General features: G+C 45.0%; 1 protein-coding gene across 9 annotated transcripts in view; it reads left to right on the forward strand.

The window, feature by feature from the left end:
- Nucleotides 1-23571, forward strand: part of PHF14 (PHD finger protein 14) — a 599885-nt gene that overhangs the window by 279164 nt on the left and 297150 nt on the right. Inside the window, exons 17-18 of one of the 9 annotated variants that reach the window (XR_003941940.1) lie at nt 9486-9591; nt 9700-9976. The exons of 6 other annotated variants lie outside the window; for them this stretch is intronic. Coding sequence is in view for 1 of the 3 variants with exons in the window: in XM_030201125.1 (XP_030056985.1) it covers nt 9700-9759 (60 nt within the window). In the remaining 2 variants the exon portion in view is untranslated. Of the gene's footprint in view, nt 1-9485; nt 9592-9669; nt 9977-23571 lie in introns of those variants that run through there. 2 more of the 9 variants (XR_003941941.1, XM_030201125.1) reach the window with 2 other exon arrangements.

The raw sequence follows: 23571 nt of genomic DNA on the forward strand, positions 1-23571 counted from the left end.
AATTATTTTGGATTATTTATTGAGCATGTAGAAGCAGATTGCAGTAGTATTTAAGAAATGCTGGTATCACCTTTGGAATATCTGCTTTCCTTAGCATCCCTCCGGACCGGACCAGGATTGGACTGATGGTAGGCGTACGCAACCCATCAGTCCAATCCTGGTCCAGAGGGATTAAAGGAAAGCAAATTAGCAGGTAAGGTCTAATTTCTATGTTCCTTAGCATCCCTCCGGACCGGACCAGGATTGGACTGATGGGTTGTGTACGCCTACCATCAGTCCAATCCTGGTCCGGAGAGATTAAAGGAAAGCAAATTAGCAGGTAAGGCTTAATTTCTACATTTGCATTTCTTTTTTAGGCTTTGCTGTAATACTTGCCTGGATAACTACTTGCTTATTGTGATTCATTGTATATGGGGATTTCTAAATAGCATGTATAATTACTGATAGTTCAAAACACAGCATCAAGGGTGGTTACAGGTGCTAAATTACGAGAATATATTAGTCTTGTGTTAAAAGAGCTCCATTGGTTGCCAGTCGATTAGAAAGTGGATTTAATATTTTTTTGTTCTAGTTTTTTTAGATACTTCGTGCATTAGTATCTTCTGCTTTGGCTTCTTACATTTGATAGTGTAGACTTTTTAGAGCCTTACAATTATCTCAAAAAGGATTAGTGGAATTACCTAGGGGTATAATTTTGATTGACACAAGGAAATACCCATTTCATGTGTGGGCCCTGTTTTAAAGAATTAACTTCCTGATAAAGTAAGGGAGATTACTGATATTTTGCAGTTTGGAAATGGTGGAAAGCATGGCTGTGTCTGGTAGCTTATGGAGTGTGAGAAAGTTATACTTCACATTGCAGATGTGAGATCTGGCTACTGTGGTGGATTTAGGGAGTAATAGAGGGTAATAGGTGGTTAAAAGTTGGTATATAGGACTGAATTCGATGTGTTGCCCCCCCCCCCCCCCCCCAAAAAAAAAAAAAAAAAAAGCGCTAAGTGCTATTGCTATTCTATAAACGGTTATAGAAATGCTAAATAGTAGTAGTTATAAAGTTAGGCGTCGTTTATAGAGTAGCACTTAGCGCCAGGAACTGTGACTACATTGTGACCATTCACACCAACAAAAACTTGGTGTATATTCCTGTGACTAAATTATGCACGGATCCACTGTTCCCTGTAAGCAGGGGTTCTCCACTTTTAGCCCTGCCAATGGGGTATGCTGTTTCACTTTCATATTTTCAACAGTGAGGGGCAGGCAAGCTCTACAGGACTCCAGGGAACCTGCCGATCTCTAGCTATTGAAAATACAATATTGAAGCACCACCCTCCACTGGCAGCAATGCAGTTGGGGGAGAACTGCTCAGCTTAGAGGGAATAAATTAAAAGAACACTGTCGATCCTTCCATGACCACACCCTCTTTTTGGACCTGCATGTAAATTCTGCACACGGATCCTGTGTCAAAATTTACATGGATAAATTTTAATTCCAATTAGCACCAATAATTGCTTTTAAAGATCTTAATTGGTGCAAATTGGCTTATTCAGTTAACTTGCTCATGCCAAAATTAGTGTGTGCAACTTTTATAGAATTCAGGGTATAATGTTTATAGTTTTGTATTAGGTTTTTACTTGTAAACTGTCTTGTAGCTTTTTGAAGAGATGGTATAAAATAAATAAATGTTTTGCTAGTGTCTGTTCTGAAGTCTAGATAGATCTCAATGGGTACATTAAAGTATGTTGGTAAGCTTGGAATAATACTTTAATGGAAACTGGTCAACTGATCCTAAAGAGTATTTCTAGACTTGAATATAAGCAAATAAGACCACCTACTGATGATGTCTTTTTGTGAATTTGCCATTTCCTTTATGCTGCTGTTGTATAACAGATGAAAAATGTTTTAAGTTTATAGTTTTTTGACACCATGGCTACATATTCAATTGAGTTCTGTTGTTGGATTTTTAAATAACTTGTTTCTTTATAACTTTGATTTTATTTTAGAAAATACCACAAACTGTTTGAGGTGACAGACTGATATAATATAATTTTGTTTGTGCAATTTGAATTAAGCATTTAGGAGGTCTTTTACTAAGGTGTGCTAGCGTTTTTAGCTCCCACTAAAAACCAGCTGGTGCTAAACGCGGAGACACCTATTATACTCCTAGATATAGCGCCAACTGATTTTTAGGACAAACTAAAAACGCTAGTGCACATTAATAAAAGACCACCTTATTGAGTTCATATACTTAACATCATTTTTCCAAATAAGTGTCCAGTTTCAGCTGTTTTTATTTTTTTGTACTTTGCTTCATGTCTTGTACTGGGTAGGTATTTTTTTAAATATATGTTTTTTTTTATTTTGTCTTTAGTGTTGGAAGTAGCTATACATGTATTAAAATTCAAGACCTTTTGAGAATAGATATGTTCGTTTCCAAATGCAAAAACCTCAATGGGAGTGAAAGCCAGATAAATACTAGAAGCTATAAACAGTTAGATTCATTACTTGCTTTTCTCTTCTTCCTAATCAGAGTGTTTAGTAGTAGTATTTTGACTTCCTTTTATTTGGTAGCATATATTTTGTTGGTATAAAACTTCAACATTACTTCCTGCTTTCTGGAACATTATCACATTTTTCTGGACATCAGTTTTGAATGATACTGAAATGGTGTTCTGAAATCTGTTTTCATCATATAGATGAAATGGTTCTCTAAATCCAGCTTAAGCAATTCTGCCACCTAGTGTCTATGTAATTACTGTGTTGAACATGGAAGATTTTTCTTTTCTGAAAAAAGTAAGAGCATAAGTTGTTACTATAGTATTTGAATTGGTATTTGTAAGCAAGATTCTTGATGTCAGAACAATTATGAGGGACAAAATGGGATAGTGTGAGTGCAGAGCTGACTCATATTTATGAGCTTCTTTGCATAGAGTAGGCCTTTTCATGAAAGATGCATGGTTTGGTTTTTTTTCTTATTGACAATTATGTACAAATACATATCTAAAGGAATACCATCCATGATGGCCAGATCTTAGTTTTAATATTAACAGAACTCTTTTTTTTTCTTGCATGATTGATCATAATGTATCTATATGTATGTATGATTCTTATATTTGTAAAATTATAGTATAACCTGATATATCATATGAGTTCAAATTCTCTTGTACATAACTCAGTCAAACTGAAAAGCCTCTATAATGTGGATGTGTAGATGGATAGTTTGGCCTTGTGGGGGGAAACTAACAGCAGCTGGTTTGTTAAATTGCTTGGTGAAAACAGTTTCATACCAAGGGAAGTCGAGCAGAAAAAATCACCTTAACGAGAAAAGGGTAGCTGTCAGCAACTTAATTGCTTTGGGAGTAATTTTATAACAAGGCACCTATGTGAGAAGTCCAAAATGGCACATATTTTAAGCCTGTTTTTATAAAGGCTTTTATTAAAAAAATAAAAATAAAGTTCCACGAAGTAAACTAATAGTGTATAAATTCCCACACATAAGTTTAGTTAATTTGCATGCAGTTTGATTGCACAGATGTGGAATCATAGGTTTATGTATGCACAGTCGATTTTGCATGGACTTTTTCATGTGCCATTTTGCATGCTTTTTTTTTTTTTTTTTAGGGGGAGGCAAAAAAACATTGGGGGATTAAGGGGAAGATCTCCCCTAATTCCTCTATTAGAATCCTACACAGAACAAGCACCTTTCTATAACCTAGCAGCAATAAATACCAGTGTTGATCTTGGGGGACATATACATGCATTCTCTGCTTACACACTATGTAAACAGAGATGGGCAATAATTATATGGTAAAACCAAATAAATAAAATCATAAGTACACAAAAATAAAACACTGAAAACAGAAGTCATCACCAATACAGGCCAACCGTGGGAGACTAGTCTTCAGCAAATGCCAGTGAAAAAACATGTTTTTAGACCTTTTTTTAAAAGTTCTTAAAATTGCATCCATCCATAGAAACAATGGAAAGGCAAGCAAGAGAGCTGGAGCCGAAAAAAAAAAAAGGCCACCTGCTGAGTAGAGTTTAACCTCAACAAGGCCATCAAGGGAAGCGAAAGCAGTGCTGATCCTCTAAACATAAACATTTTGTTAAGGAATCAGCAAGTTGTAGAGAGAGTTTCAATCTTATTAAAGACCTGGTGGGCCAAAATTAAGACTGAACAAAACACAAAGGGGGTCTTTTACTAAAGATTAGCTCAAGTTATCTCCAGCAGGGTCCATTTTATTCCTATGGGCCTTGCTGCAGATAACTTAAGCTAATCTTTAGTAAAAGACCCCCAAAGACATCCATGATACACATTTTTCCAAGCAAATATATTCTGCTTACTAAATGCAAAGTGAAATACTTTATTTTCTACATTTGTTGTCTGATCATTTTATTTTTCCAAGTATGTTTGTCCCAGTTTCTCTTGTCTTCTTTCTTCTGCTTTTTTTCCAGTGGGTTCTGTCTTTTTGTGCCTTTTCCACTTTCCTCTTCCAAGTATGTTGGTCCCAGTTTCTCTTTTCTTCTTTCTTCTCTATCTTCTGCTCTTTTTCCAGTGGGTGCTATTTGTCCTTTCTCCACTTTCCTCCTATCATCTTCCTTTCCCTTAATACATCTACTCTGATATATGTCCTCTTTCTCCCCTTTCTGTCTGTCCATGCAAATTTCATCCTCACTTTTCAGTCCTCTACCTATATTCACTTATCAACTTTTCATCTGCTCCTCTAGCTCTCCTGCTTCACTTCTTTCCTGGCCTCCTATTCTCGTCTCTTTCAGTATTACTACATGTCTACCACTGTACTCCCATCCTCCTCTTACTCATCTCCTTGAGAACCTACATGGTTCCACCATGCCAAGCATTTCCCTTCCTTTTCCTTCCTACACTCTTGTAGTCCAGTGTCTCCTCTCTTTCTCCATCCACACTTGTAGCTTAGTGTCTCCTGTCCATCCCATCCCTCTTTCTCTTTCACTCCTGTGGTCTCGAAACTCCCTGTCCCTTCTACCTTCCCCTCCATTCCTGTGGTCCCACAGCTCCCTGCCCCCCCCTCTCTCTCTCCTCTCCTCCCCCCCCCCCCCCCCCCCCAAAAAAAAGAAAGAAAAAAGTGCAGTTTCAGTGTTCAGCAGGGCAGTGGTTCGGAAAGGAGAGCAGCTGCTGGAAATCCAGCCTGGTGGCAGCAGATGAGACCACATAAATCCTGATGGACCTGCTCCTTCCCGAGTTGTGCAGGCAGCAAACCATGCACTGAAAGTAAAAGCCCTACTATATGCAGGTTACCACCACACAACCTGGGAAGGAGCAAAGCATAGGGCTTTGTGTAGTGTAGCTGCATCTCTCTCTTCTCTTCTCTTCCCTCCGCCCCCGCAGTCCATGACATCTCTCTTACTCACTCCTCCTCTCTTTTGCCCCCAGCCATCCCCCTCCCATGTTGTGACATTTCCCCTTCTATGGTCTGACATCTCCCCAGGTCCCTCATAGTCCCTCATAGTCTTTTTATTGGACTGCTTCATGTACTTTATCAATAATGAACTTTAACGGAATACCACTTTTATTCTGTAAATGATCTCTCTATACTTGATTACTTAATTTACTCTGCCACCTTTGAACTTTAATGCAGAACCACTTTCTATTTTCATTCCGGAAATGGCGATTGCCACTCCGGAACAATGTAAGCCACATTCAGCCTGCAAACAGGTGGGGAAATGTGGGATACAAATGCAACAAATAAGCATCAGAAATTGCTACTCAAGGAACATTCCCTCCCTCTTAGAGGCCAAAGGAGCTCTTTCCATCACTGGAAAAAGAGAGGGCATTTCATTACAAGTATTTTCTAATGTCAAAAGAAACAGAAGCAATCTGTTTCATCCTTTATCAAATTACTTTTTGCTGGGGTTATTTTACTGCCCAGGAGTATCGCACGATGCTCCCGGGCTGACAGAGCTGGGTTCCCCTCCCCCTAATCGACCCTCTTAGTCAAGACCCGGCTGGCCTCGGGGCCCCCCCCCCAAGCAAGAGAGCAAGACCGTTCTGTCTTATCCCCCACAGTGGCTACCTTTCATTGTATTGCTAGTGGGGGTGAGGGGTCCAAGGGGTTTTTGGGCAAGAGCGATGCCCAGTTGCTCCTGCTCCATCCAGTGCCGCCTTCAGAATGGCGCCCTAGCAGTAGGTTTGTGCAACCTAACGCTATCAGATGAATCTTCCCCAAGTGTTCCCGCGTCAACTGTGTGTTAGTCATTTAACATGTGGTAAGTATAAAGCGCTAGCTGGCTAACATTTCCACACCCACTGTCTACATATGTCATGCCCTTTGAGTGAAAAATTCACTAATGCATGGAAACAAGCGAACTACCACAAATTCCCTTAACACAGTAGCCTGCATTCACATGTTACCCATGCATTAAGTGCTTAACACCCTTTATTAGAAGGGCCCTTTGGTATTTGTGATGGAATGGATAAGAGCAGACCTGAAGATGTTGAGCCTAATGGTTTCTACTTGTTGTCATTTCCTTGGAATGTTTGAATATGAAGTAGGCTCAGTAGACTTTATGGTCTCAGCTGGAGCAAGTCTCTCAAGATCTTTAAGAGGGCATCCAAATTATTCATATTATCTGCCAACATGTTTCTATATTTTGCTATATGAATGCTCTCCTTTGCTTTTTTGTTTTTCTTTATTCAGTTTAATCAATTTTACAAGAAACATCTTGATTAAGATAGTATCACCAAAATAAGAATATTACAAAATCATTAAAGAAAAAAACTTTCATTCAGGTAATTACCATAAATTGGGATCCAAAATTTAAGAATTACGGGAGTAAATAAGGTAAATTACCAAAAATAGTAACACAAGGATATCACATTCTTACTAAACTGAGTCAATTATACTTCAACGCTTATCCCTATTTACCGATGCTATCAGAGCGGATACATGTGTTGGTTCTGTAAAGACATATTTCTTCTCCGCAAGTCTTATTATGCACTTGCAGGGGTATCTTAAGAAAAAGGTACCCCCCAAGTGCAACGCTTCAGGCTTAAGGAGCAAGAATTGTTTCCTTCGCCTCCGTGTCTCCTTAGAGACATCTGGAAATAATAATACTTTAAGAAAGGGTTTAGCTTTATTACAGAAAAAGAGACGAACGATCCAACCCTTGTCAGGTAATAGTGCAACAGTCGCAACCAAAGTCGCGGCTGTTGCTAATTCGGTGTCAGAAGTCTCAAGCAAACGAGACACATCTAATGAACTTTCCAACATTTGACTTGGTTCCTTTCCTGGGATATAATATGCTAAGGTAAATGGAGGCAAGTTTTGCTCTGGTACATTCAAGATTTCCCGCATATATCGTTTTAACATATCCAGAGGAGCAACAGTCTTAATCCTAGGAAAATTGACAAATCTTAGATTTTAGTTTTTAGTATAATTACCGAACATTTCCATTTTTCTCCTAAGATTTATCAAGTCATTTGTCATCAAAATTTGTTGCGAGTCCAATTTCATAACTCTTTGATCCATTTTTTCCCATTTATCTTCAATAGTTGTAATCTTTTCCTCTGTCCCTTCTAAGGTATTTTCTAAGGCATTTACTTTAGTTATAGTCTCATGGTCTTGTTTCAAAAGAGTCTGTCCCAGGTTAGATACCAAGTCCCATAAAGCTTCAAGTGTTACCTCCTTTGGTCTGACTGCTAACACCATTGGAATTTCAAACTTTTCAGAAATCTTCACCGGTACCTCGTCCTGACGCTCAGTCCCTCTCCCCTCAATCCGTGGCGGTATCCCAGGCTCAAAGCCCTCCATTCCTCTCTCTGATGTAATCGAACCTTCAACTCGACGCTCTTCAGAGTCTACGTTACCCTCGCGGGGAGACCCTGTCGAGTCATCGAGAAAGGAACTCACTCCAACCGGCTGGGGAGGCGGGGTGCGCATAGCGGGGCTCAGCGTGGTCTCAAGGCCAGGGGAGGTCGATTCTCCCGGAACACCAACTCTCCCTACTGGCAGCATACCGCTATCCTGCATGTCTCTCTGTGGTCTCAGAAATCTTTCAATGGATCCAGGTAATGAGGGAGTTAGTGGCGAGGCTCTGGTCACTAGCTTTCCTCGGCGCTTAGGCATTGTAAAATCGGAGGTTCCGAGACTCACAGCGTCTTAGTAAGATGCGGCCATCTTGGATCCCGGCTTTGCTTTTTTATTATACATTACTGACACTATCATATTGTTATTACTAGGATTTAATTTGCCAAACTGTGTATACACTGGCATTTGGTTACTTTACTGTTATGTTAATACACTCTAAATATTTTGTCGAGTTATACCTTTTATATATTGCCTTTGGTGAATCTTTTCTTAAAGGCAGTTAACAGAGGGAAGGTGGATGGGATTTGATATACTGCCTTTCTGTGGTTACAGTCAAAGTGGGTTACATATTATGTACAGGTACTTATTTTGTACTTGGGGCAATGGAAGATTAGATGAGTTGCCCAGAGTCCAGAGGGATCTGCAGTTGGAATTGGAACCCTGTTCCCCTGGTTCACAGGCTATTGTACTAACCATTAGGCTACTCCTCCATTCCATGTTAGTAAACAAGGAAGAAACAAACGTGAGCTATGCTCCCAGGGTCTATTGTCTGCTTGCTCAGGAAACATTTCTTAAATCTAAGGGCAATTTGGAATGCTGTACGTCCCCCCCCCCCCCCCCCCCCCCAAGATCATTTAGTTAATACACTTTGTTATGACAGAGAATAAGTTAGCTATGTTCCTCATGAAATAAGAGAACTACAGGATAGAGCTGGATCATGTCTCAAGAGTTGACCTTAAGGACCATATATATGTTAGAAATGGGCAGTGTTTTAGCAGTGAAAGTTGGTACTATACAGTCTCGATTATACGACCTTCACTAATCCGACCATCTGGCATATCCCGACAGACCTCCCCCCCATGACATCATCACATTGCTGTTAAGAAATGTGTGGCTTCTCTTCCTGTTTTCTGGTTCCACACGCTGCATGGAAGCCATTTGATCTGCGATAGTGCTTCTCTGCAGGGGAACCTTGCGGTACAGCTGATATTCCTTCATGCACCCCTCATACGAGATAAGAAGCACATGTGGCTTCTCTTCCTCCATAATTTTTGGACCTGGGACCCCACTTGTGCGGCGAGGGAACCGTATAAATACTTTTAAGCTGTGACCTTGCTTTTATAACATTACAGCATGGCAGTAGACCGGGAACCATAGAAAAACATTTAAACTGAGACTTTTAGAGCATGGCAGCAATTTTTGGACCAGGGACCCTGCTTTTGCAGTAAGGGAAGTGGAGACCTTGCTTTTACAGCATGGCAGCAATTTTTGGCCAGATCGAAAAAGGAAAAAAAAAAAAGGTTGTTTTGTCTATAGAGCAGAAACTTTAGCAAAAAGGAAGTGTTAAAGAAAGTGAACATTAAAGATGTTTCAGTTGCTTTCCAGCTAGGGAACCATTTTTGATCTGAGACCGTGCTTTTGCAGAAATGTTTGGAGCTGACACAGAAAACTATGTGAACTGAGAGCCTGCTTTTCCTGCCAGGGATCCATTTTTGATCTGAGGCCATGCTTTTGCAGAAACGGAACCATGGTAAGATTCTTGTGCACAGTTTTATGTAGTACCGTATGTATACCCACTGTATTCCTGTGTGTTCATTTACGTTTTCAGCATTTTCTTTATTCTTACTCTTATTCTTAGATCCGGAGGGTTTCCAGTTTTAGTTCTGCTGCCTTGATTTCTGCTTTACACTGGTTTTGACTGGAGAAGACAACACACTGATCTTTACAAATGGGGCTCTGCTTGGTTCTGTATTTCTGTATATGCAGTTGATAAATATGGTTTCCCTTGCTTGGTTCTGTACCTGTACAGTACTGTATTTCTGTTCACATTGCCTGTTGTACAATTGCTGTGCTGTGTATACTGCTCTGTATTTGTGCTCAAATTGCCTGCTGTACAATTTTTTTTCATTTTTTGTTCATTGCTGATTAGTGTTAATAAAAAATATTTTTAAATTAAAGATACCCTATGCTGGTTTTTCATGCATAACATATGTTTTGCTTGCATTGTGAGCGGTTCCAATTGTTTACCGTTTTATCTGACTTTTCACTTATCCAACAACGGGCTGGTCCCGGTTACGTTGAATAATCAAGACTCTACTGTGCCTAGAACCATGTGAGTGCTCGCTGAACAGAAGGCTAGTAAACTTAAGTGTTTCATGAATGTTGAATTCATGTGGTAGGTCTGTCTGCCTCTCCTCTGAAAAAGAAGATTCCATGTTTAATTATGGGGATCATGTGACAAACATAAACCAGCGAAGGTGACTCAAAAAGTAACATTGATGATGCTCAAAAGGTCTAAAAGTTTATTCTTCAACAACATAGACCCTAAAAGTTTATTCTCTAACAACAAAGACTCAACATGACCATGTTTTAGCCAATTAGTCTTGGATATAACAAAAGAGAGGGAACGAAGTACAAACTAAAGTCCAAACAAAAAAAACAGCACCACGGGCCTTTAAAAATGGAACTCAGTTCTTTAATGAATGAGCCTTGACAAAAAGACCCGACACGGGCCGTGTTTCGGGTCTTTTTGTCAAGGCTCATTCATTAAAGAACTGTGTTCCATTTTTAAAGGCCCGTGGTGCTGTTTTTTTTGTTTAGCCAATTAGTCTGCCTCAGGAGTCTCCTAATGTTGTCTGTATGTGCAAAATATCACTGCTGGATGATATACTGTCGGGTCCTATTATCTGTTGATAGCGTTGAACTTGGCAGGGAGTTCTACATGCCAGTAAAATACGCAGCCACTAAACACTTTTCTAGACTGACAGCAAGACATCTTTTAGAGTCTTTGTTGTTGGAGAATAAACTTGTAGACCTTTTGAGCATTGTCAGTGTATATTTTTGAGTCACCGCTGTTTTCTGTGTGTTTCATGTCTGAGGGGACCTTTGTTCTTCTGTGTGCACATAGATCATGTCACAAACTCCATAAATATATAGAATATATAGATGCCTTTTCCTAGATTGGGGGAGTGCCTATTGTATACATATCCTCCTGTGCCTTTAGTTGGAAGGCCTTTGCTGAAACCAAGGTAGGGAAATTATGATCCTAGTATCACCTGTACTGGTCAAAATGGATTTGGTTTCTTCACCTATCTCCAACCACAATTTCTGCCACACTCTTAAAGGGAAACTTGGTACTTGAGATCCTTTAAAACCATTTTTCTTTATCTTCTGAGGTATCAATTTAAAAAGACTGATTTTATCCACTCATTCCATCAAATGGGCCCTTAGTTCAGCCACTCAAACTCTCATTCTGTAGTAGCTCAACATTTACCTTACCCCTTCCCAAATTCTGTTCAAAACCATCCAGAACTTGGTTATCTAAATCAAATCTGAAACTAATAGGGATTAAAAAATAGCCTGGCCAAGGGAACTGAACCCCTTGTCCTCTACCCCCAACTGTCTGTATCAATCATTTCCTAGGTTGCAGATAGTAAATCCAAAGTGTGTGTATGTGTGTCAAAACACATAGAGAGAGAGAGAGAGACATCACGCCTCGATTTTTTCCATATGTTCATTAAAATTCCCTAGCACCAAAAGGTCTGCATGGCGTTAATTAACAATTGCCATACTGGGTAAGTCCAAAGGTCCATTTAGCCCAGTATCTTGCTCGTAACAGTTGCAAGCTAAGTCAAAAGCACCAGGCAGAACTCCAAAAAGAAGCAAGATTCTATGCTGCCTACATCCAAGGAAAGGAAGTGACCTTTATCAGGTCTGCATTAAAACGTTTATAGACTTTGTGCCCTTGAATCCAGGGCTACCTTAAAAATGATTTGTGGACTTTGCTTCAAGGAATTTGTCCAAACTTTTTTTTTTTAACTCAGCTATATTAACTGCTTTTACCACATCCTCTGGCAATGAATTCCAGAACATAGCAATGCTTTTTTTTTAATGTATTACTATTTACTACATAACTTCATGGTGCATCCCCAACTGTGTGTGTTTTTTTTGGAAGAGTAAACAATTGATTCATGTTTGCCTATTCCCATATGGATTTTGTAGCCTAGTAGTTAGAGCAGTGAGCTGACTACCAGGGAAGTCAGATTCAAATCCTGCTGCTACTCCTTGTGATCTTGGGAAAGTAATTTAACCGTCCATTGCCTCAGGTACAAAATTAGATTGTAAACCCTCTGGGGACAGAGAAATACCTACAGGCTTATTTTCGAAAGAGAAGGGCGCCCATCTTTTGACACAGATCGGGAGATGGGTGTCCTCCCACGGTCACCCAAATCGGCATAATCGAAAGCTGATTTTGGGCGTCCTCAACTGCTTTCCGTCGCGGGGATGTCCAAAGTTCATGGAGGCGTGTCGGAAGCATAGCGAAGGCGGGACTGGGGCATGCCTAACGGATGGGCATCCTCGACCGATAATGGATAAAAGAAGGGCATCCCTAATGATCACTTGGGTCCATTTTTTGTTACGACCAAGCCTCAAAAAGGTGCCCGAACTGACCAGATGAGTACCGGAGGGAATCGAGGATGACCTCCCCTTACTCTCCCAGTGGTAACCAACCCCCTCCCACCCTAAAAAAAAAAAATAAATAATAATATTTTTTGCCAGCTTCTGTGCCATCCTCAAATGTCATACCCAGCTCCATGACAGCAGTATGCAGATCCCTGGAGCAGTTTTAGTGAGTGCAGTGCAGTTTAGGTAGGCGGACCCAGGCCCATCCCCCCTACCTGTTACATGTGTGGTGGTAAATGTGAGCCCTTCAAAACCCACCACAAACCCATTGTACCCACATGTAGGTGCCCCCCTTCACCCCTTTAAGCTATGGTAATGGTGTACATTTGTGGGGAGTGGGTTTTGGGGGCTCAGCACACAAGATACGGGAGCTATGCACCTGGGAGCAATTTGTGAAGTCCACTGCAGTGCCCCCTAGGGTGCCTGGTTGGTGTCCTGGCATGTCAGGGGGACCAGTGCACTACAAATGCTGGCTCCTCCCACGACCAAATGGCTTGGATTTGGTCGTTTCTGAGATGGGCGTCCTCAGTTTCCATTATGGCAGAAAATCGGGGACGACCATCTCTAAGGTCGACTTAAATTTCGCGATTTGGGCGTCCCCGACCGTATTATCGAAATGAAAGATGGACGCCCATCTTGTTTCGATAATACAGGTTTCCCCACCCCTTCGCCGGGACCTCCTGCAAGGACGTCCTCAGTAAAACTTGGGTGCCCCTTTCGATTATGCCCCTCTTAGTGTACCTGAATGTATATCATCTTGAGGTAACTCTGAAAAAGGTGTGAACTAATATCCAGATAAAAATATCCATCCTCAGCCATCTCTTCTCCAAACCTCTTTAGCCTTTTCTTATATGAGAGTCATTTTCCATTCCCTTGGTCATTGTTGTTTTCTTTTTCTATACCTTTTTACAATTCTGCTTTATGTTTTTTGAGATGTAGTGACCAAAGGATGGTAACAAAATTTCAAAAAAGCATGGGTTAAACATACAGGATCTTAAGTGGTGAGAATATGCTAATAAATGATTGAGGTAACTTGCATGGAGGCGCAATTCAGCCCAGTACAGCAATGAGACTGAGGAGCGCTATAATAGGGCACACTGCCATATTAGAGCCACCATCTAATGCACCTTTGGACTGCTCAAGATATTTATTTACTTATTTGTGACATTTATATCCCATATTATCCCAAACAAGTTTGAATTCAATGTGGCTTACATAATAAAGAATAATGCATAAGAATCCAATTTTACAATACAGTATCGTAAACATATGGGATAGCTATGGAAGTTTAACATTTAGAAAATCTATTATGAATGAGAAATTGTACATGAAGCAAAGAGAAAATTAATGGTAATAACCAATTCAGGTAATAATTAGTTGTTTGGCATATGGTCGTTCTTTGTGAGGGTTTGTTTGAATAGGAACAATTTGAGGATTTTGCGGAATCTAGTATATTCTTGTATATTTCTTATTTTGGGTGGTAAAGTTTCACCATTTGGTTCCTTGGTAAGTGAAGTCTTCAGAGTGATTTAGATGCCTAGATAGATCCTGAAAAGACCTGCCAGATATTCATGTTTTGTTGTATCTGGCACAACCTGATACTAAAGCACAGAATAAAACTCCCTGAGGGCCTGGAGACATAGTAGGAGGAGGAATAGGCACCACCAACACTGGAGCTTTCACAACAGCACGGCATTGCAGCAAGGAATGAACTCGTACTCCATTTCTGAGAAGGTATATTTACCATATCAGACCAGGTAAATTATGTGTATAAGATGTCACCCACATCATCTAAACCTTTATCATTCCCCTTCACATCAGTGGCTGCCCCCACCACCACCACCTGTATGTGTGCCATTTATGGCCATGTCATTATAAACTACCCCTTCTCCTCCACCTTTACAAGCGCCTCCCCTCCCCTTCACACCAAAATCATCCCCCTTTGCCCCAAAGACCCATTTCATCCCCCTCTCTTTTATGATTTCCCCACCTCTACCTCTCCCTCCTCACCTCACTCCCTTTCTTCACCACTTTCCTGCAGCCCATCTACTTTTCCCCCACTCCTTTCCTCTTCCCTTCTGAGGTTCAGTTTTTGTCCCTAGTTGCCTGGATATTCCAGACTGTGGGAGGAGCTATCACTGCTTTCAGAGCTGGATGATGAATTTCCAGTGTCCATTCCAGCCTCACAGGCTGCAGCAGCAAAGGTTAGGAATACCTATTTCCTACTGTGTAGTGGGTGGTGGGCCATACCTGCCCCCTGGACCCCTTGGAACAAGCCCTGATGAGGTGACAGATTTAAGCCTCTTGGAGTTACCACTTGTGGTACACTGCTTCCCAGGTTGCTTGGGTATGCCTTATGTTGGAGGCTTGCTGATGGGCAGTATGGGGATGGCAGTTGAGATGTCTCTCCCGTGCCTGCCACAACAAGGAGTAGAGGGTGACTTATGACTCACAAAATGGGAGTAACAAATGGAAACGTCTTTATTGAGGCACCAAAATAAGACCCAACAACCCAACATGGGTCTGTGTTTTGGTGGACTTGCCCCCTGCTTCAGGAGTCACAGAACTTTTGATGCCACTGTAACAGTGTTGCTTTGACCTTGGTTACTGCTTGATGATACAATATATATGTTTGTAAGCACCAATAGTGTCAGGTACCATACAAAGTCCAGTAGCTTCAGAAGTTCTGTGACCCCTAAAGCAGGCAGCAAGTTCGCTGAAACACTGATCTGTGTCAGGTCTTACTTTGTTGCCTCAATAAAGACTTCCATCTGTTACTCCTGTCTTGTGAGTCATGAGTCATCCTCTACTTCTTGTTGCATCTTGTTTCTCTGTAGAGGTTTCTTGCTGTTTTCCTGTTGATTCACTTTGTCTTCCAAGCCTGCATCATATGCTCCATCCTTTCACAGTGTATTTTCATTCTGAAGGCCATTGTGTGCATCACCCACACCATTGTCTTGTTCGGCTGCATTTCCTCATCCTCCTGTGCCATCTGTCACTGCCATCATCAGCATCCATTCCTGTAATTCCAGCTTATGGTCTTCCTCGGCTATTATGTTCCTGTTCTGTGCCAGAAGATCGTGTGCACAGATCACCAGTTCATGTGAATGTCACAATGGGTGCTGTTGGGCCACAACACCACCAGCTTCAGCTGCTAGCTCTACATCCTCAGCATGATCGTCAAAGAGCAGTAGTGCCAGCAAATAGAGATCTGCACGTTCATTGATGCTTCCCATTGGTGGCTCATGGGTTTCCAGTTCCCTTGATTCCTGGGTGCCATCATCTCTGCTCCACTTGCCTGCGGATTTTCTTTCCCCTGGGATGGTTCCTGAGTGGGCAAAACTGGCTATGAGCTTCCTTCCTTCCTTCTTGTGATCCATTTCTTGTCCTTCAGCTGTTGGTAAGAGTATCTGTGAGGGACAGATTGGTTTTGATATGCAATAACAACAAATGTTCACCATATGCACCTATTCCAGACCTGCTGGGACCAGATATATCTATAGCTCTTCCCCTAAACCTGTATGTCATGCAAGGCATCATCTCTAACTGGGCACAACTGTCTCCTTGCCCTTTCTAATTGATACTTATTCTCAAACCATGGCATGCCTGGACTTGGCAGCAGTATGGCTTCAGAAGAAGAGAAAAGCTTTGTGAGAGAAAACCAAGAAGCTGGATTGAAGACCATCCAATATTGAGATAGTTTATTCCCTTATGAAGGAGTATTTTCAAATATGCTAAGGGAAGTAGGCTGTGTGTCCCTCAAGGAAGCAAATGGTGAAGGGTGGCTAAGAGAATGATATAAAACATTAAAACTCACTCTTTGTTCTACCTGCCCAGCCTGGACCAACTCTCCTATCCCCCTGTGTACTAAGCTACATGGCAATGCTGACACAGCCCATTCAAAGTGAACGGGCTGTGTTGGCTAGCATGGCTTAGTAAACGGGGGGGGGGGGGGGGGGGGGGAGTCCGCGGTCTCTTCCTAGCTTAATCTCTCCATTTCTATCCTCTGACTGAATGGCATTCCTTTAATTTTCTTAAATTATTTTATGTAAACCACCTTTTTTGGCTTGCCTGAAAGGCAGTATGTTAAGCTGGAATAAATATAAACAAATATAATTTTAGTATTGAAGTAGTCAGCAAGTGAGTTGATTGTGACAGAGGCTAGAACTGAAGGCTTCAGACCTCCCAATGTTAAGGAAGTCAATACAGAAAAAAGAATCTCGGGGTGACTGAGTTATTGAATACCCAGCAGACTGAACCTGGTCAATCTTCGCTCTCCTCACCACCAATACAGTTACCCAGGCGATTAACAGGTTCTCCAACACTCACTGTCAATTGGATACCTGTCCCAGCTACCTAATAAAATCCGCCCCCCACTGCTTCAAAGAAGACCTCACATCCCACTTAAACTACATGCTTCAACAAGGTCTCTTCCCTAAAGAAAAAGGCAACATCCTACTCACCCCAATACCAAAAGACACTAAGAAAAAAAACAAATGACATCACCAACTACAACCCAGTGACGTCTATCCCACTGGTAGTCAAATTAATGGAAAGCTTGTTCTCCGAGGACAAGCAGGCTGCTTGTTCTCACTGATGGGTGACGTCCACGGCAGCCCCTCCAATCGGAATCTTCACTAGCAAAAGCCTTTGGTAGCCCTCGCGCGCCGATGCGCACCGCGTATGCGCGGCCGTCTTCCTGCCCGAAACCGGCTTGTGCCGGCCAGTCTTCTTTTCTCCGCGCTCGGTACGGTTGTATTTTGCTGTTCGTGCCCCGAAAAGTCAACCTCGCGCGTCGTTTTCGACTCATTTCTGTGAGAAACTGTTCAAATTGTTTCGGAAAGACCTCTTTTGGTTTTTCCCTTCCTGTACTTCGAGTTTTTTCTGCCCCGGTAAGTTTTCTTTCGTCGTCGGGGTAGGCCTCATTTAGGCCCCGGTCGAAATTTCCTTCTCGTTTTTTTTCTGGTGCCAACTTTCGCCATTTTGACTTTTGATCTCGCCGGCGTGATTTTTCCGCCCATGACATCGAAGCCTTCCAGCGGCTTCAAGAAGTGCACCCAGTGCGCCCAGGTAATCTCGCTCACTGACAGGCACGCGTCGTGTCTTCAGTGTCTGGGGGCTGGGCACCGCCCTCAGTCCTGTAGTCTGTGTTCCCTTTTACAAAAGCGGACTCAGGTAGCGAGGTTAGCCCAGTGGAACATTTTGTTCTCGGACTCTTCGTCGGCATCGGCACCGGGGGTATCGAGTGCATCGACGTCTTCAGCGTCCAGACCTTCATCCTCGGCTGCCAGTGCATCGAGGCGTCGGACCTCTGCATCGGCGCTGAGACATCGGACGACTGTATTGACGTCGGTGGTACCGGGACCTCGTCTGCTGATGTCGTCGGACGGTGGTGCTTTGTCTGGAGTGCAGGTGAGGGCTGTCCATTCCCCTGCTGGTGGCGGTGAGCCTTCGGGTGGGTCTCCCCCTACCCTGAGGGCTCCTGCGGTACAGCCCCCCCGAGACCGACCTCCCTCGGTCTCGGCCCCGAGGAAGCGACGGCTGGATTCTACGTCCTCCTCGTCGGTGCCGGGAAGCTCCGGTGACATGCTTCGTTCCAAGAAGTCGAAGAAGCATCGTCATCGGTCTCCTTCCCGGGTCGGCACCGAGAGCTCTGGGTCGCCGAGGGAGTCGGCACCCAGCAGGCATCGGCACCGAGAGGACCGCTCACCCTCTGTTCAGGAGGTGTCGATGCGCTCCACTCTGGACAGCCCGGAACAGCCTCCACGCCCGGAACAGGTTCTGACGTCGACGCCTGCATCGACCTCCATGCCTTTCTCTGCAGCCACTCTAAACGAGAGCCTCCGGGCCGTTCTCCCAGAGATTCTGGGAGAGCTGTTGCGCCCTACCCCTCCGGTACCGGCGGTGCTTGCGCCACCGGTACCGTCGAGCGTGGCGCCGGCTGGCCCATCGCCCGAGGTGAGGTCCCCGGCGTCGGTGCCGCGTGTGGTACCGACTGCCGCCGCCTCCCAGGAAGGCTCCCCGACTACGTCGGCGGAGGGAGCTTCGCCGATGCGGGCGAGGGAGTCTACCTCTCGACGCCCCCATCGTGGACGTGGCTCCACAGAGTCGAGTCGGGCGAGGTTGCAGACACAGGTTCGTGAACTTGTGTCTGACATCGAGGGTGAGGCCTCGTGGGAAGACGAAGGAGACATCAGATATTTCTCTGACGAGGAGTCTGAGGGTCTTCCTTCTGATCCCACTCCCTCTCCTGAAAGACAGCTTTCTCCTCCCGAGAGTCTGTCTTTCGCTTCCTTTGTCCGGGAGATGTCTACGGCCATCCCCTTCCCGGTGGTTGTGGAGGACGAGCCCAGGGCTGAAATGTTTGAGCTTCTGGACTACCCTTCTCCACCTAAGGAAGCGTCCACTGTACCCATGCACCATGTCCTAAAAAAGACATTGCTGGCGAACTGGACCAAGCCTTTAACTAACCCCCACATTCCCAAGAAGATCGAGTCCCAGTACCGGATCCATGGGGACCCAGAGCTGATGCGCACTCAGTTGCCTCACGACTCTGGAGTTGTGGATTTGGCCCTAAAGAAGGCCAAGAGTTCTAGGGAGCATGCTTCGGCGCCCCCGGGCAAGGACTCTAGATCCTTGGACTCCTTTGGGAGGAAGGCCTACCATTCTTCTATGCTCGTGGCCAAAATTCAGTCTTGCCAGCTCTACACGAGCATACACATGCGGAACAATGTGCGGCAGTTGGCGGGCTTGGTTGATGCGCTCCCCCCTGACAAGCCAAGCCTTTTCAGGAGGTGGTCAGGCAGCTGAAGGCGTGCAGAAAATTCCTGGCCAGAGGGGTGTATGACACCTTTGATGTTGCGTCCAGGGCCGCTGCTCAAGGTGTGGTGATGCGCAGGCTCTCATGGCTGCGTGCCTCCGACCTGGAGAATAGAATCCAGCAGCGGATTGCGGACTCGCCTTGCCGTGCGGATAACATTTTTGGAGAGAAGGTCGAACAGGTGGTAGAGCAGCTCCACCAGCGGGACACCGCATTCGACAAGTTCTCCCGCCGGCAGCCTTCAGCCTCTACCTCTACAGGTAGAAGATTTTTTGGGGGAAGGAAGACTGTTCCCTACTCTTCTGGCAAGCGTAGGTACAATCCTCCTTCTCGACAGCCTGCGGCCCAGGCTAAGCCGCAGCGCGCTCGCTCTCGTCAGCAGCGTGCGCCTCAGCAAGGCCCCTTGGCTCCCCAGCAAAAGCAAGGGACGAGCTTTTGACTGGCTCCAGCAGAGCATAGCCGACATCCAAGTGTCAGTGCCGGGCGACCTGCCAGTCGGAGGGAGGTTGAAAGCTTTTCACCAAAGGTGGCCTCTCATAACCTCCGATCAGTGGGTTCTCCAAATAGTCCGGCAAGGATACACCCTCAATTTGGCCTCAAAACCTCCAAATTGTCCACCGGGAGCTCAGTCTTACAGCTTCCAGCACAAGCAGGTACTTGCAGGGGAACTCTCCGCCCTTCTCAGCGCCAATGCGGTCGAGCCCGTGCCATCCGGGCAGGAAGGGCTGGGATTCTATTCCAGGTACTTTCTTGTGGAAAAGAAAACAGGGGGGATGCGTCCCATCCTAGACCTAAGGGCCCTGAACAAATATCTGGTCAAAGAAAAGTTCAGGATGCTTTCCCTGGGCACCCTCCTTCCCATGATTCAGGAAAATGATTGGCTATGCTCTCTGGACTTGAAGGATGCCTACACACACATCCCGATACTGCCAGCTCACAGGCAGTATCTGCGATTTCAGCTGGGCACACGTCACTTCCAGTACTGTGTGCTACCCTTTGGGCTCGCCTCTGCGCCCAGGGTGTTCACAAAGTGCTTGGCTGTAGTAGCAGCAGCACTTCGCAGGCTGGGGGTGCACGTGTTCCCATATCTCGACGATTGGCTGGTGAAGAACACATCCGAGGCAGGAGCCCTGCAGTCCATGCAGATGACTATTCGCCTCCTGGAGCTACTGGGGTTTGTGATAAATTATCCAAAGTCCTATCTTCTCCCAGTGCAGAGACTCAAATTCATAGGAGCTCTGCTGGATTCTCGGACGGCTCACGCCTATCTCCCAGAGATGAGAGCCAACAACTTGTTGTCCCTCGTCTCGCGGGTGCGAGCGTCCCAGCAGATCACAGCTCGGCAGATGTTGAGATTGCTAGGCCACATGGCCTCCACAGTTCATGTGACTCCCATGGCCCGCCTTCACATGAGATCTGCTCAATGGACCCTAGCTTCCCAGTGGTTTCAGGCTGCTGGGGATCTAGAAGACGTAATCCACCTGTCCACGAGTTTTCTCGAATCCCTGTATTGGTGGACGATTTGGTCCAATCTGACTCTGGGACGTCCCTTCCAAATTCCTCAGCCACAAAAAGTGCTGACCACGGATGCGTCTCTCCTGGGGTGGGGAGCTCATGTCGAGGGGCTTCACACCCAAGGAAGCTGGTCCCTCCGGGAACGCGATCTGCAGATCAATCTTCTGGAGTTACGAGCGATCTGGAACGCTCTGAAGGCTTTCAGAGATCGGCTGTCCCACCAAATTATCCAAATTCAGACAGACAACCAGGTTGCCATGTCAACAAGCAGGGGGGCACCGGATCTCGCCCCCTGTGTCAGGAAGCCGTCAGCATGTGGCTCTGGGCTCGCCGTCACGGCATGGTGCTCCAAGCCACATATCTGGCAGGCGTAAACAACAGTCTGGCCGACAGGTTGAGCAGGATTATGCAACCTCACGAGTGGTCGCTCAATTCCCGTGTAGTGCGACAGATCTTCCAGGTGTGGGGCACCCCCTTGGTAGATCTCTTCGCATCTCGAGCCAACCACAAAGTCCCTCAGTACTGTTCCAGGCTTCAGGCCCACGGCAGACTGGCATCGGATGCCTTCCTCCTGGACTGGGGGGAGGGTCTGCTGTATGCTTATCCTCCCATACCTCTGGTGGGGAAGACTTTGTTGAAACTCAAGCAAGACCGAGGCACCATGATTCTGATTGCTCCTTTTTGGCCGCGTCAGATCTGTTTCCCTCTTCTTCTGGAGTTGTCCTCCGAAGAACCGTGGAGATTGGAGTGTTTTCCGACCCTCATCACGCAGAACGAAGGGGCGCTTCTGCATCCCAACCTCCGGTCCCTGGCTCTCACGGCCTGGATGTTGAGAGCGTAGACTTTGCCTCTTTGGGTCTGTCAGAGGGTGTCTCCCGTATCTTGCTTGCTTCCAGGAAAGATTCCACTAAGAGGAGTTACTTCTTTCTATGGAGAAGGTTTGCCGTCTGGTGTGACAGCCAGGCCCTAGATCCTCGATCTTGTCCTACACAGACCCTGCTTGAATACCTTCTGCACCTGTCTGAGTCTGGTCTCAAGACCAACTCTGTAAGGGTTCACCTTAGTGCAATCAGTGCATACCATTACCGTGTGGAAGGTAAGCCAATCTCAGGACAGCCTTTAGTTGTTCGCTTCATGAGAGGTTTGCTTTTGTCAAAGCCCTCTGTCAAGCCTCCTACAGTGTCATGGGATCTCAATGTTGTTCTCACCCAGCTGATGAAACCTCCTTTTGAGCCACTGAATTCCTGCCATCTGAAGTACTTGACCTGGAAGGTCATTTTCTTGGTGGCAGTTACTTCAGCTCGTAGAGTCAGTGAGCTTCAGGCCCTGGTAGCCCAGGCTCCTTATACCAAATTTCATCATAACAGAGTAGTCCTCCGCACTCATCCTAAGTTCTTGCCAAAGGTTGTGTCGGAGTTCCATCTGAACCAGTCAATTGTCTTGCCAACATTCTTTCCCCGTCCTCATTCCTGCCCTGCTGAACGTCAGCTGCACACATTGGACTGCAAGAGAGCATTGGCCTTCTACCTGGAGCGGACACAGCCCAACAGACAGTCCGCCCAATTGTTTGTTTCTTTTGATCCCAATAGGAGGGGAGTGGCTGTGGGGAAACGCACCATATCCAATTGGCTAGCAGATTGCATTTCCTTCACTTACGCCCAGGCCAGGCTGGCTCTTGAGGGTCATGTCACGGCTCATAATGTTAGAGCCATGGCAGCGTCGGTAGCCCACTTGAAGTCAGCCACTATTGAAGAGATTTGCAAAGCTGCGACGTGGTCATCTGTCCACACATTCACATCTCATTACTGCCTGCAGCAGGATACCCGACGCGACAGTCGGTTCGGGCAGTCAGTTCTTCAGAACCTGTTTGGGCTTTAGGATCCAACTCCACCCCCCGAGGGCCCTGTTTGTTCTGTTCCAGGCTGCACTCTCAGTTAGTTGGTAAATTTTTTAGGTCAATCTCAGTTATGTCCTCGCCGTTGCGAGGCCCAATTGACCATGGTTGTTGTTTTGAGTGAGCCTGGGGGCTAGGGATACCCCATCAGTGAGAACAAGCAGCCTGCTTGTCCTCGGAGAAAGCGAATGCTACATACCTGTAGAAGGTATTCTCCGAGGACAGCAGGCTGATTGTTCTCACAAACCCGCCCGCCTCCCCTTTGGAGTTGTGTCTTCCCTTCTCTTTGTCTTGCTACATATGAGACTGGCCGGCACAAGCCGGTTTCGGGCGGGAAGACGGCTGCGCCGGCGCGCGAGGGCTAGCAAAGGCTTTTGCTAGTGAAGATTCCGATTGGAGGGGCTGCCGTGGACGTCACCCATCAGTGAGAACAATCAGCCTGCTGTCCTCGGAGAATACCTTCTACAGGTATGTAGCATTCGCTGTAACCAAACAACTTAATGATTATATAAACAAATTCACAATACTACATGAATCACAATCAGGATTTTGCCCCCTACACAGCACCAAAACAGTAATACTTACTCTCCTAACTAAATTCAAGCAGGAAATAGCAACAGGTAAAAACATACTTCTCCTCCAATTCGATATGTCCAGTGCGTTCGACATGGTCAACCATAAAATATTACTAAGACTCCTAGATTACTTCGGGATTGGAGGAAGCACACTTAAATGGACCAAGGGTTTCCTAACCACTAGAACATATCAAGTGAAATCAAGCTCAAATATATCACCACCGTGGAAAGCAGACTGCGGAG

Source organism: Microcaecilia unicolor, chromosome 1 (genome assembly GCF_901765095.1).
Source record: "Microcaecilia unicolor chromosome 1, aMicUni1.1, whole genome shotgun sequence".
Classification (NCBI taxonomy): Eukaryota; Metazoa; Chordata; class Amphibia; order Gymnophiona; family Siphonopidae; genus Microcaecilia; species Microcaecilia unicolor.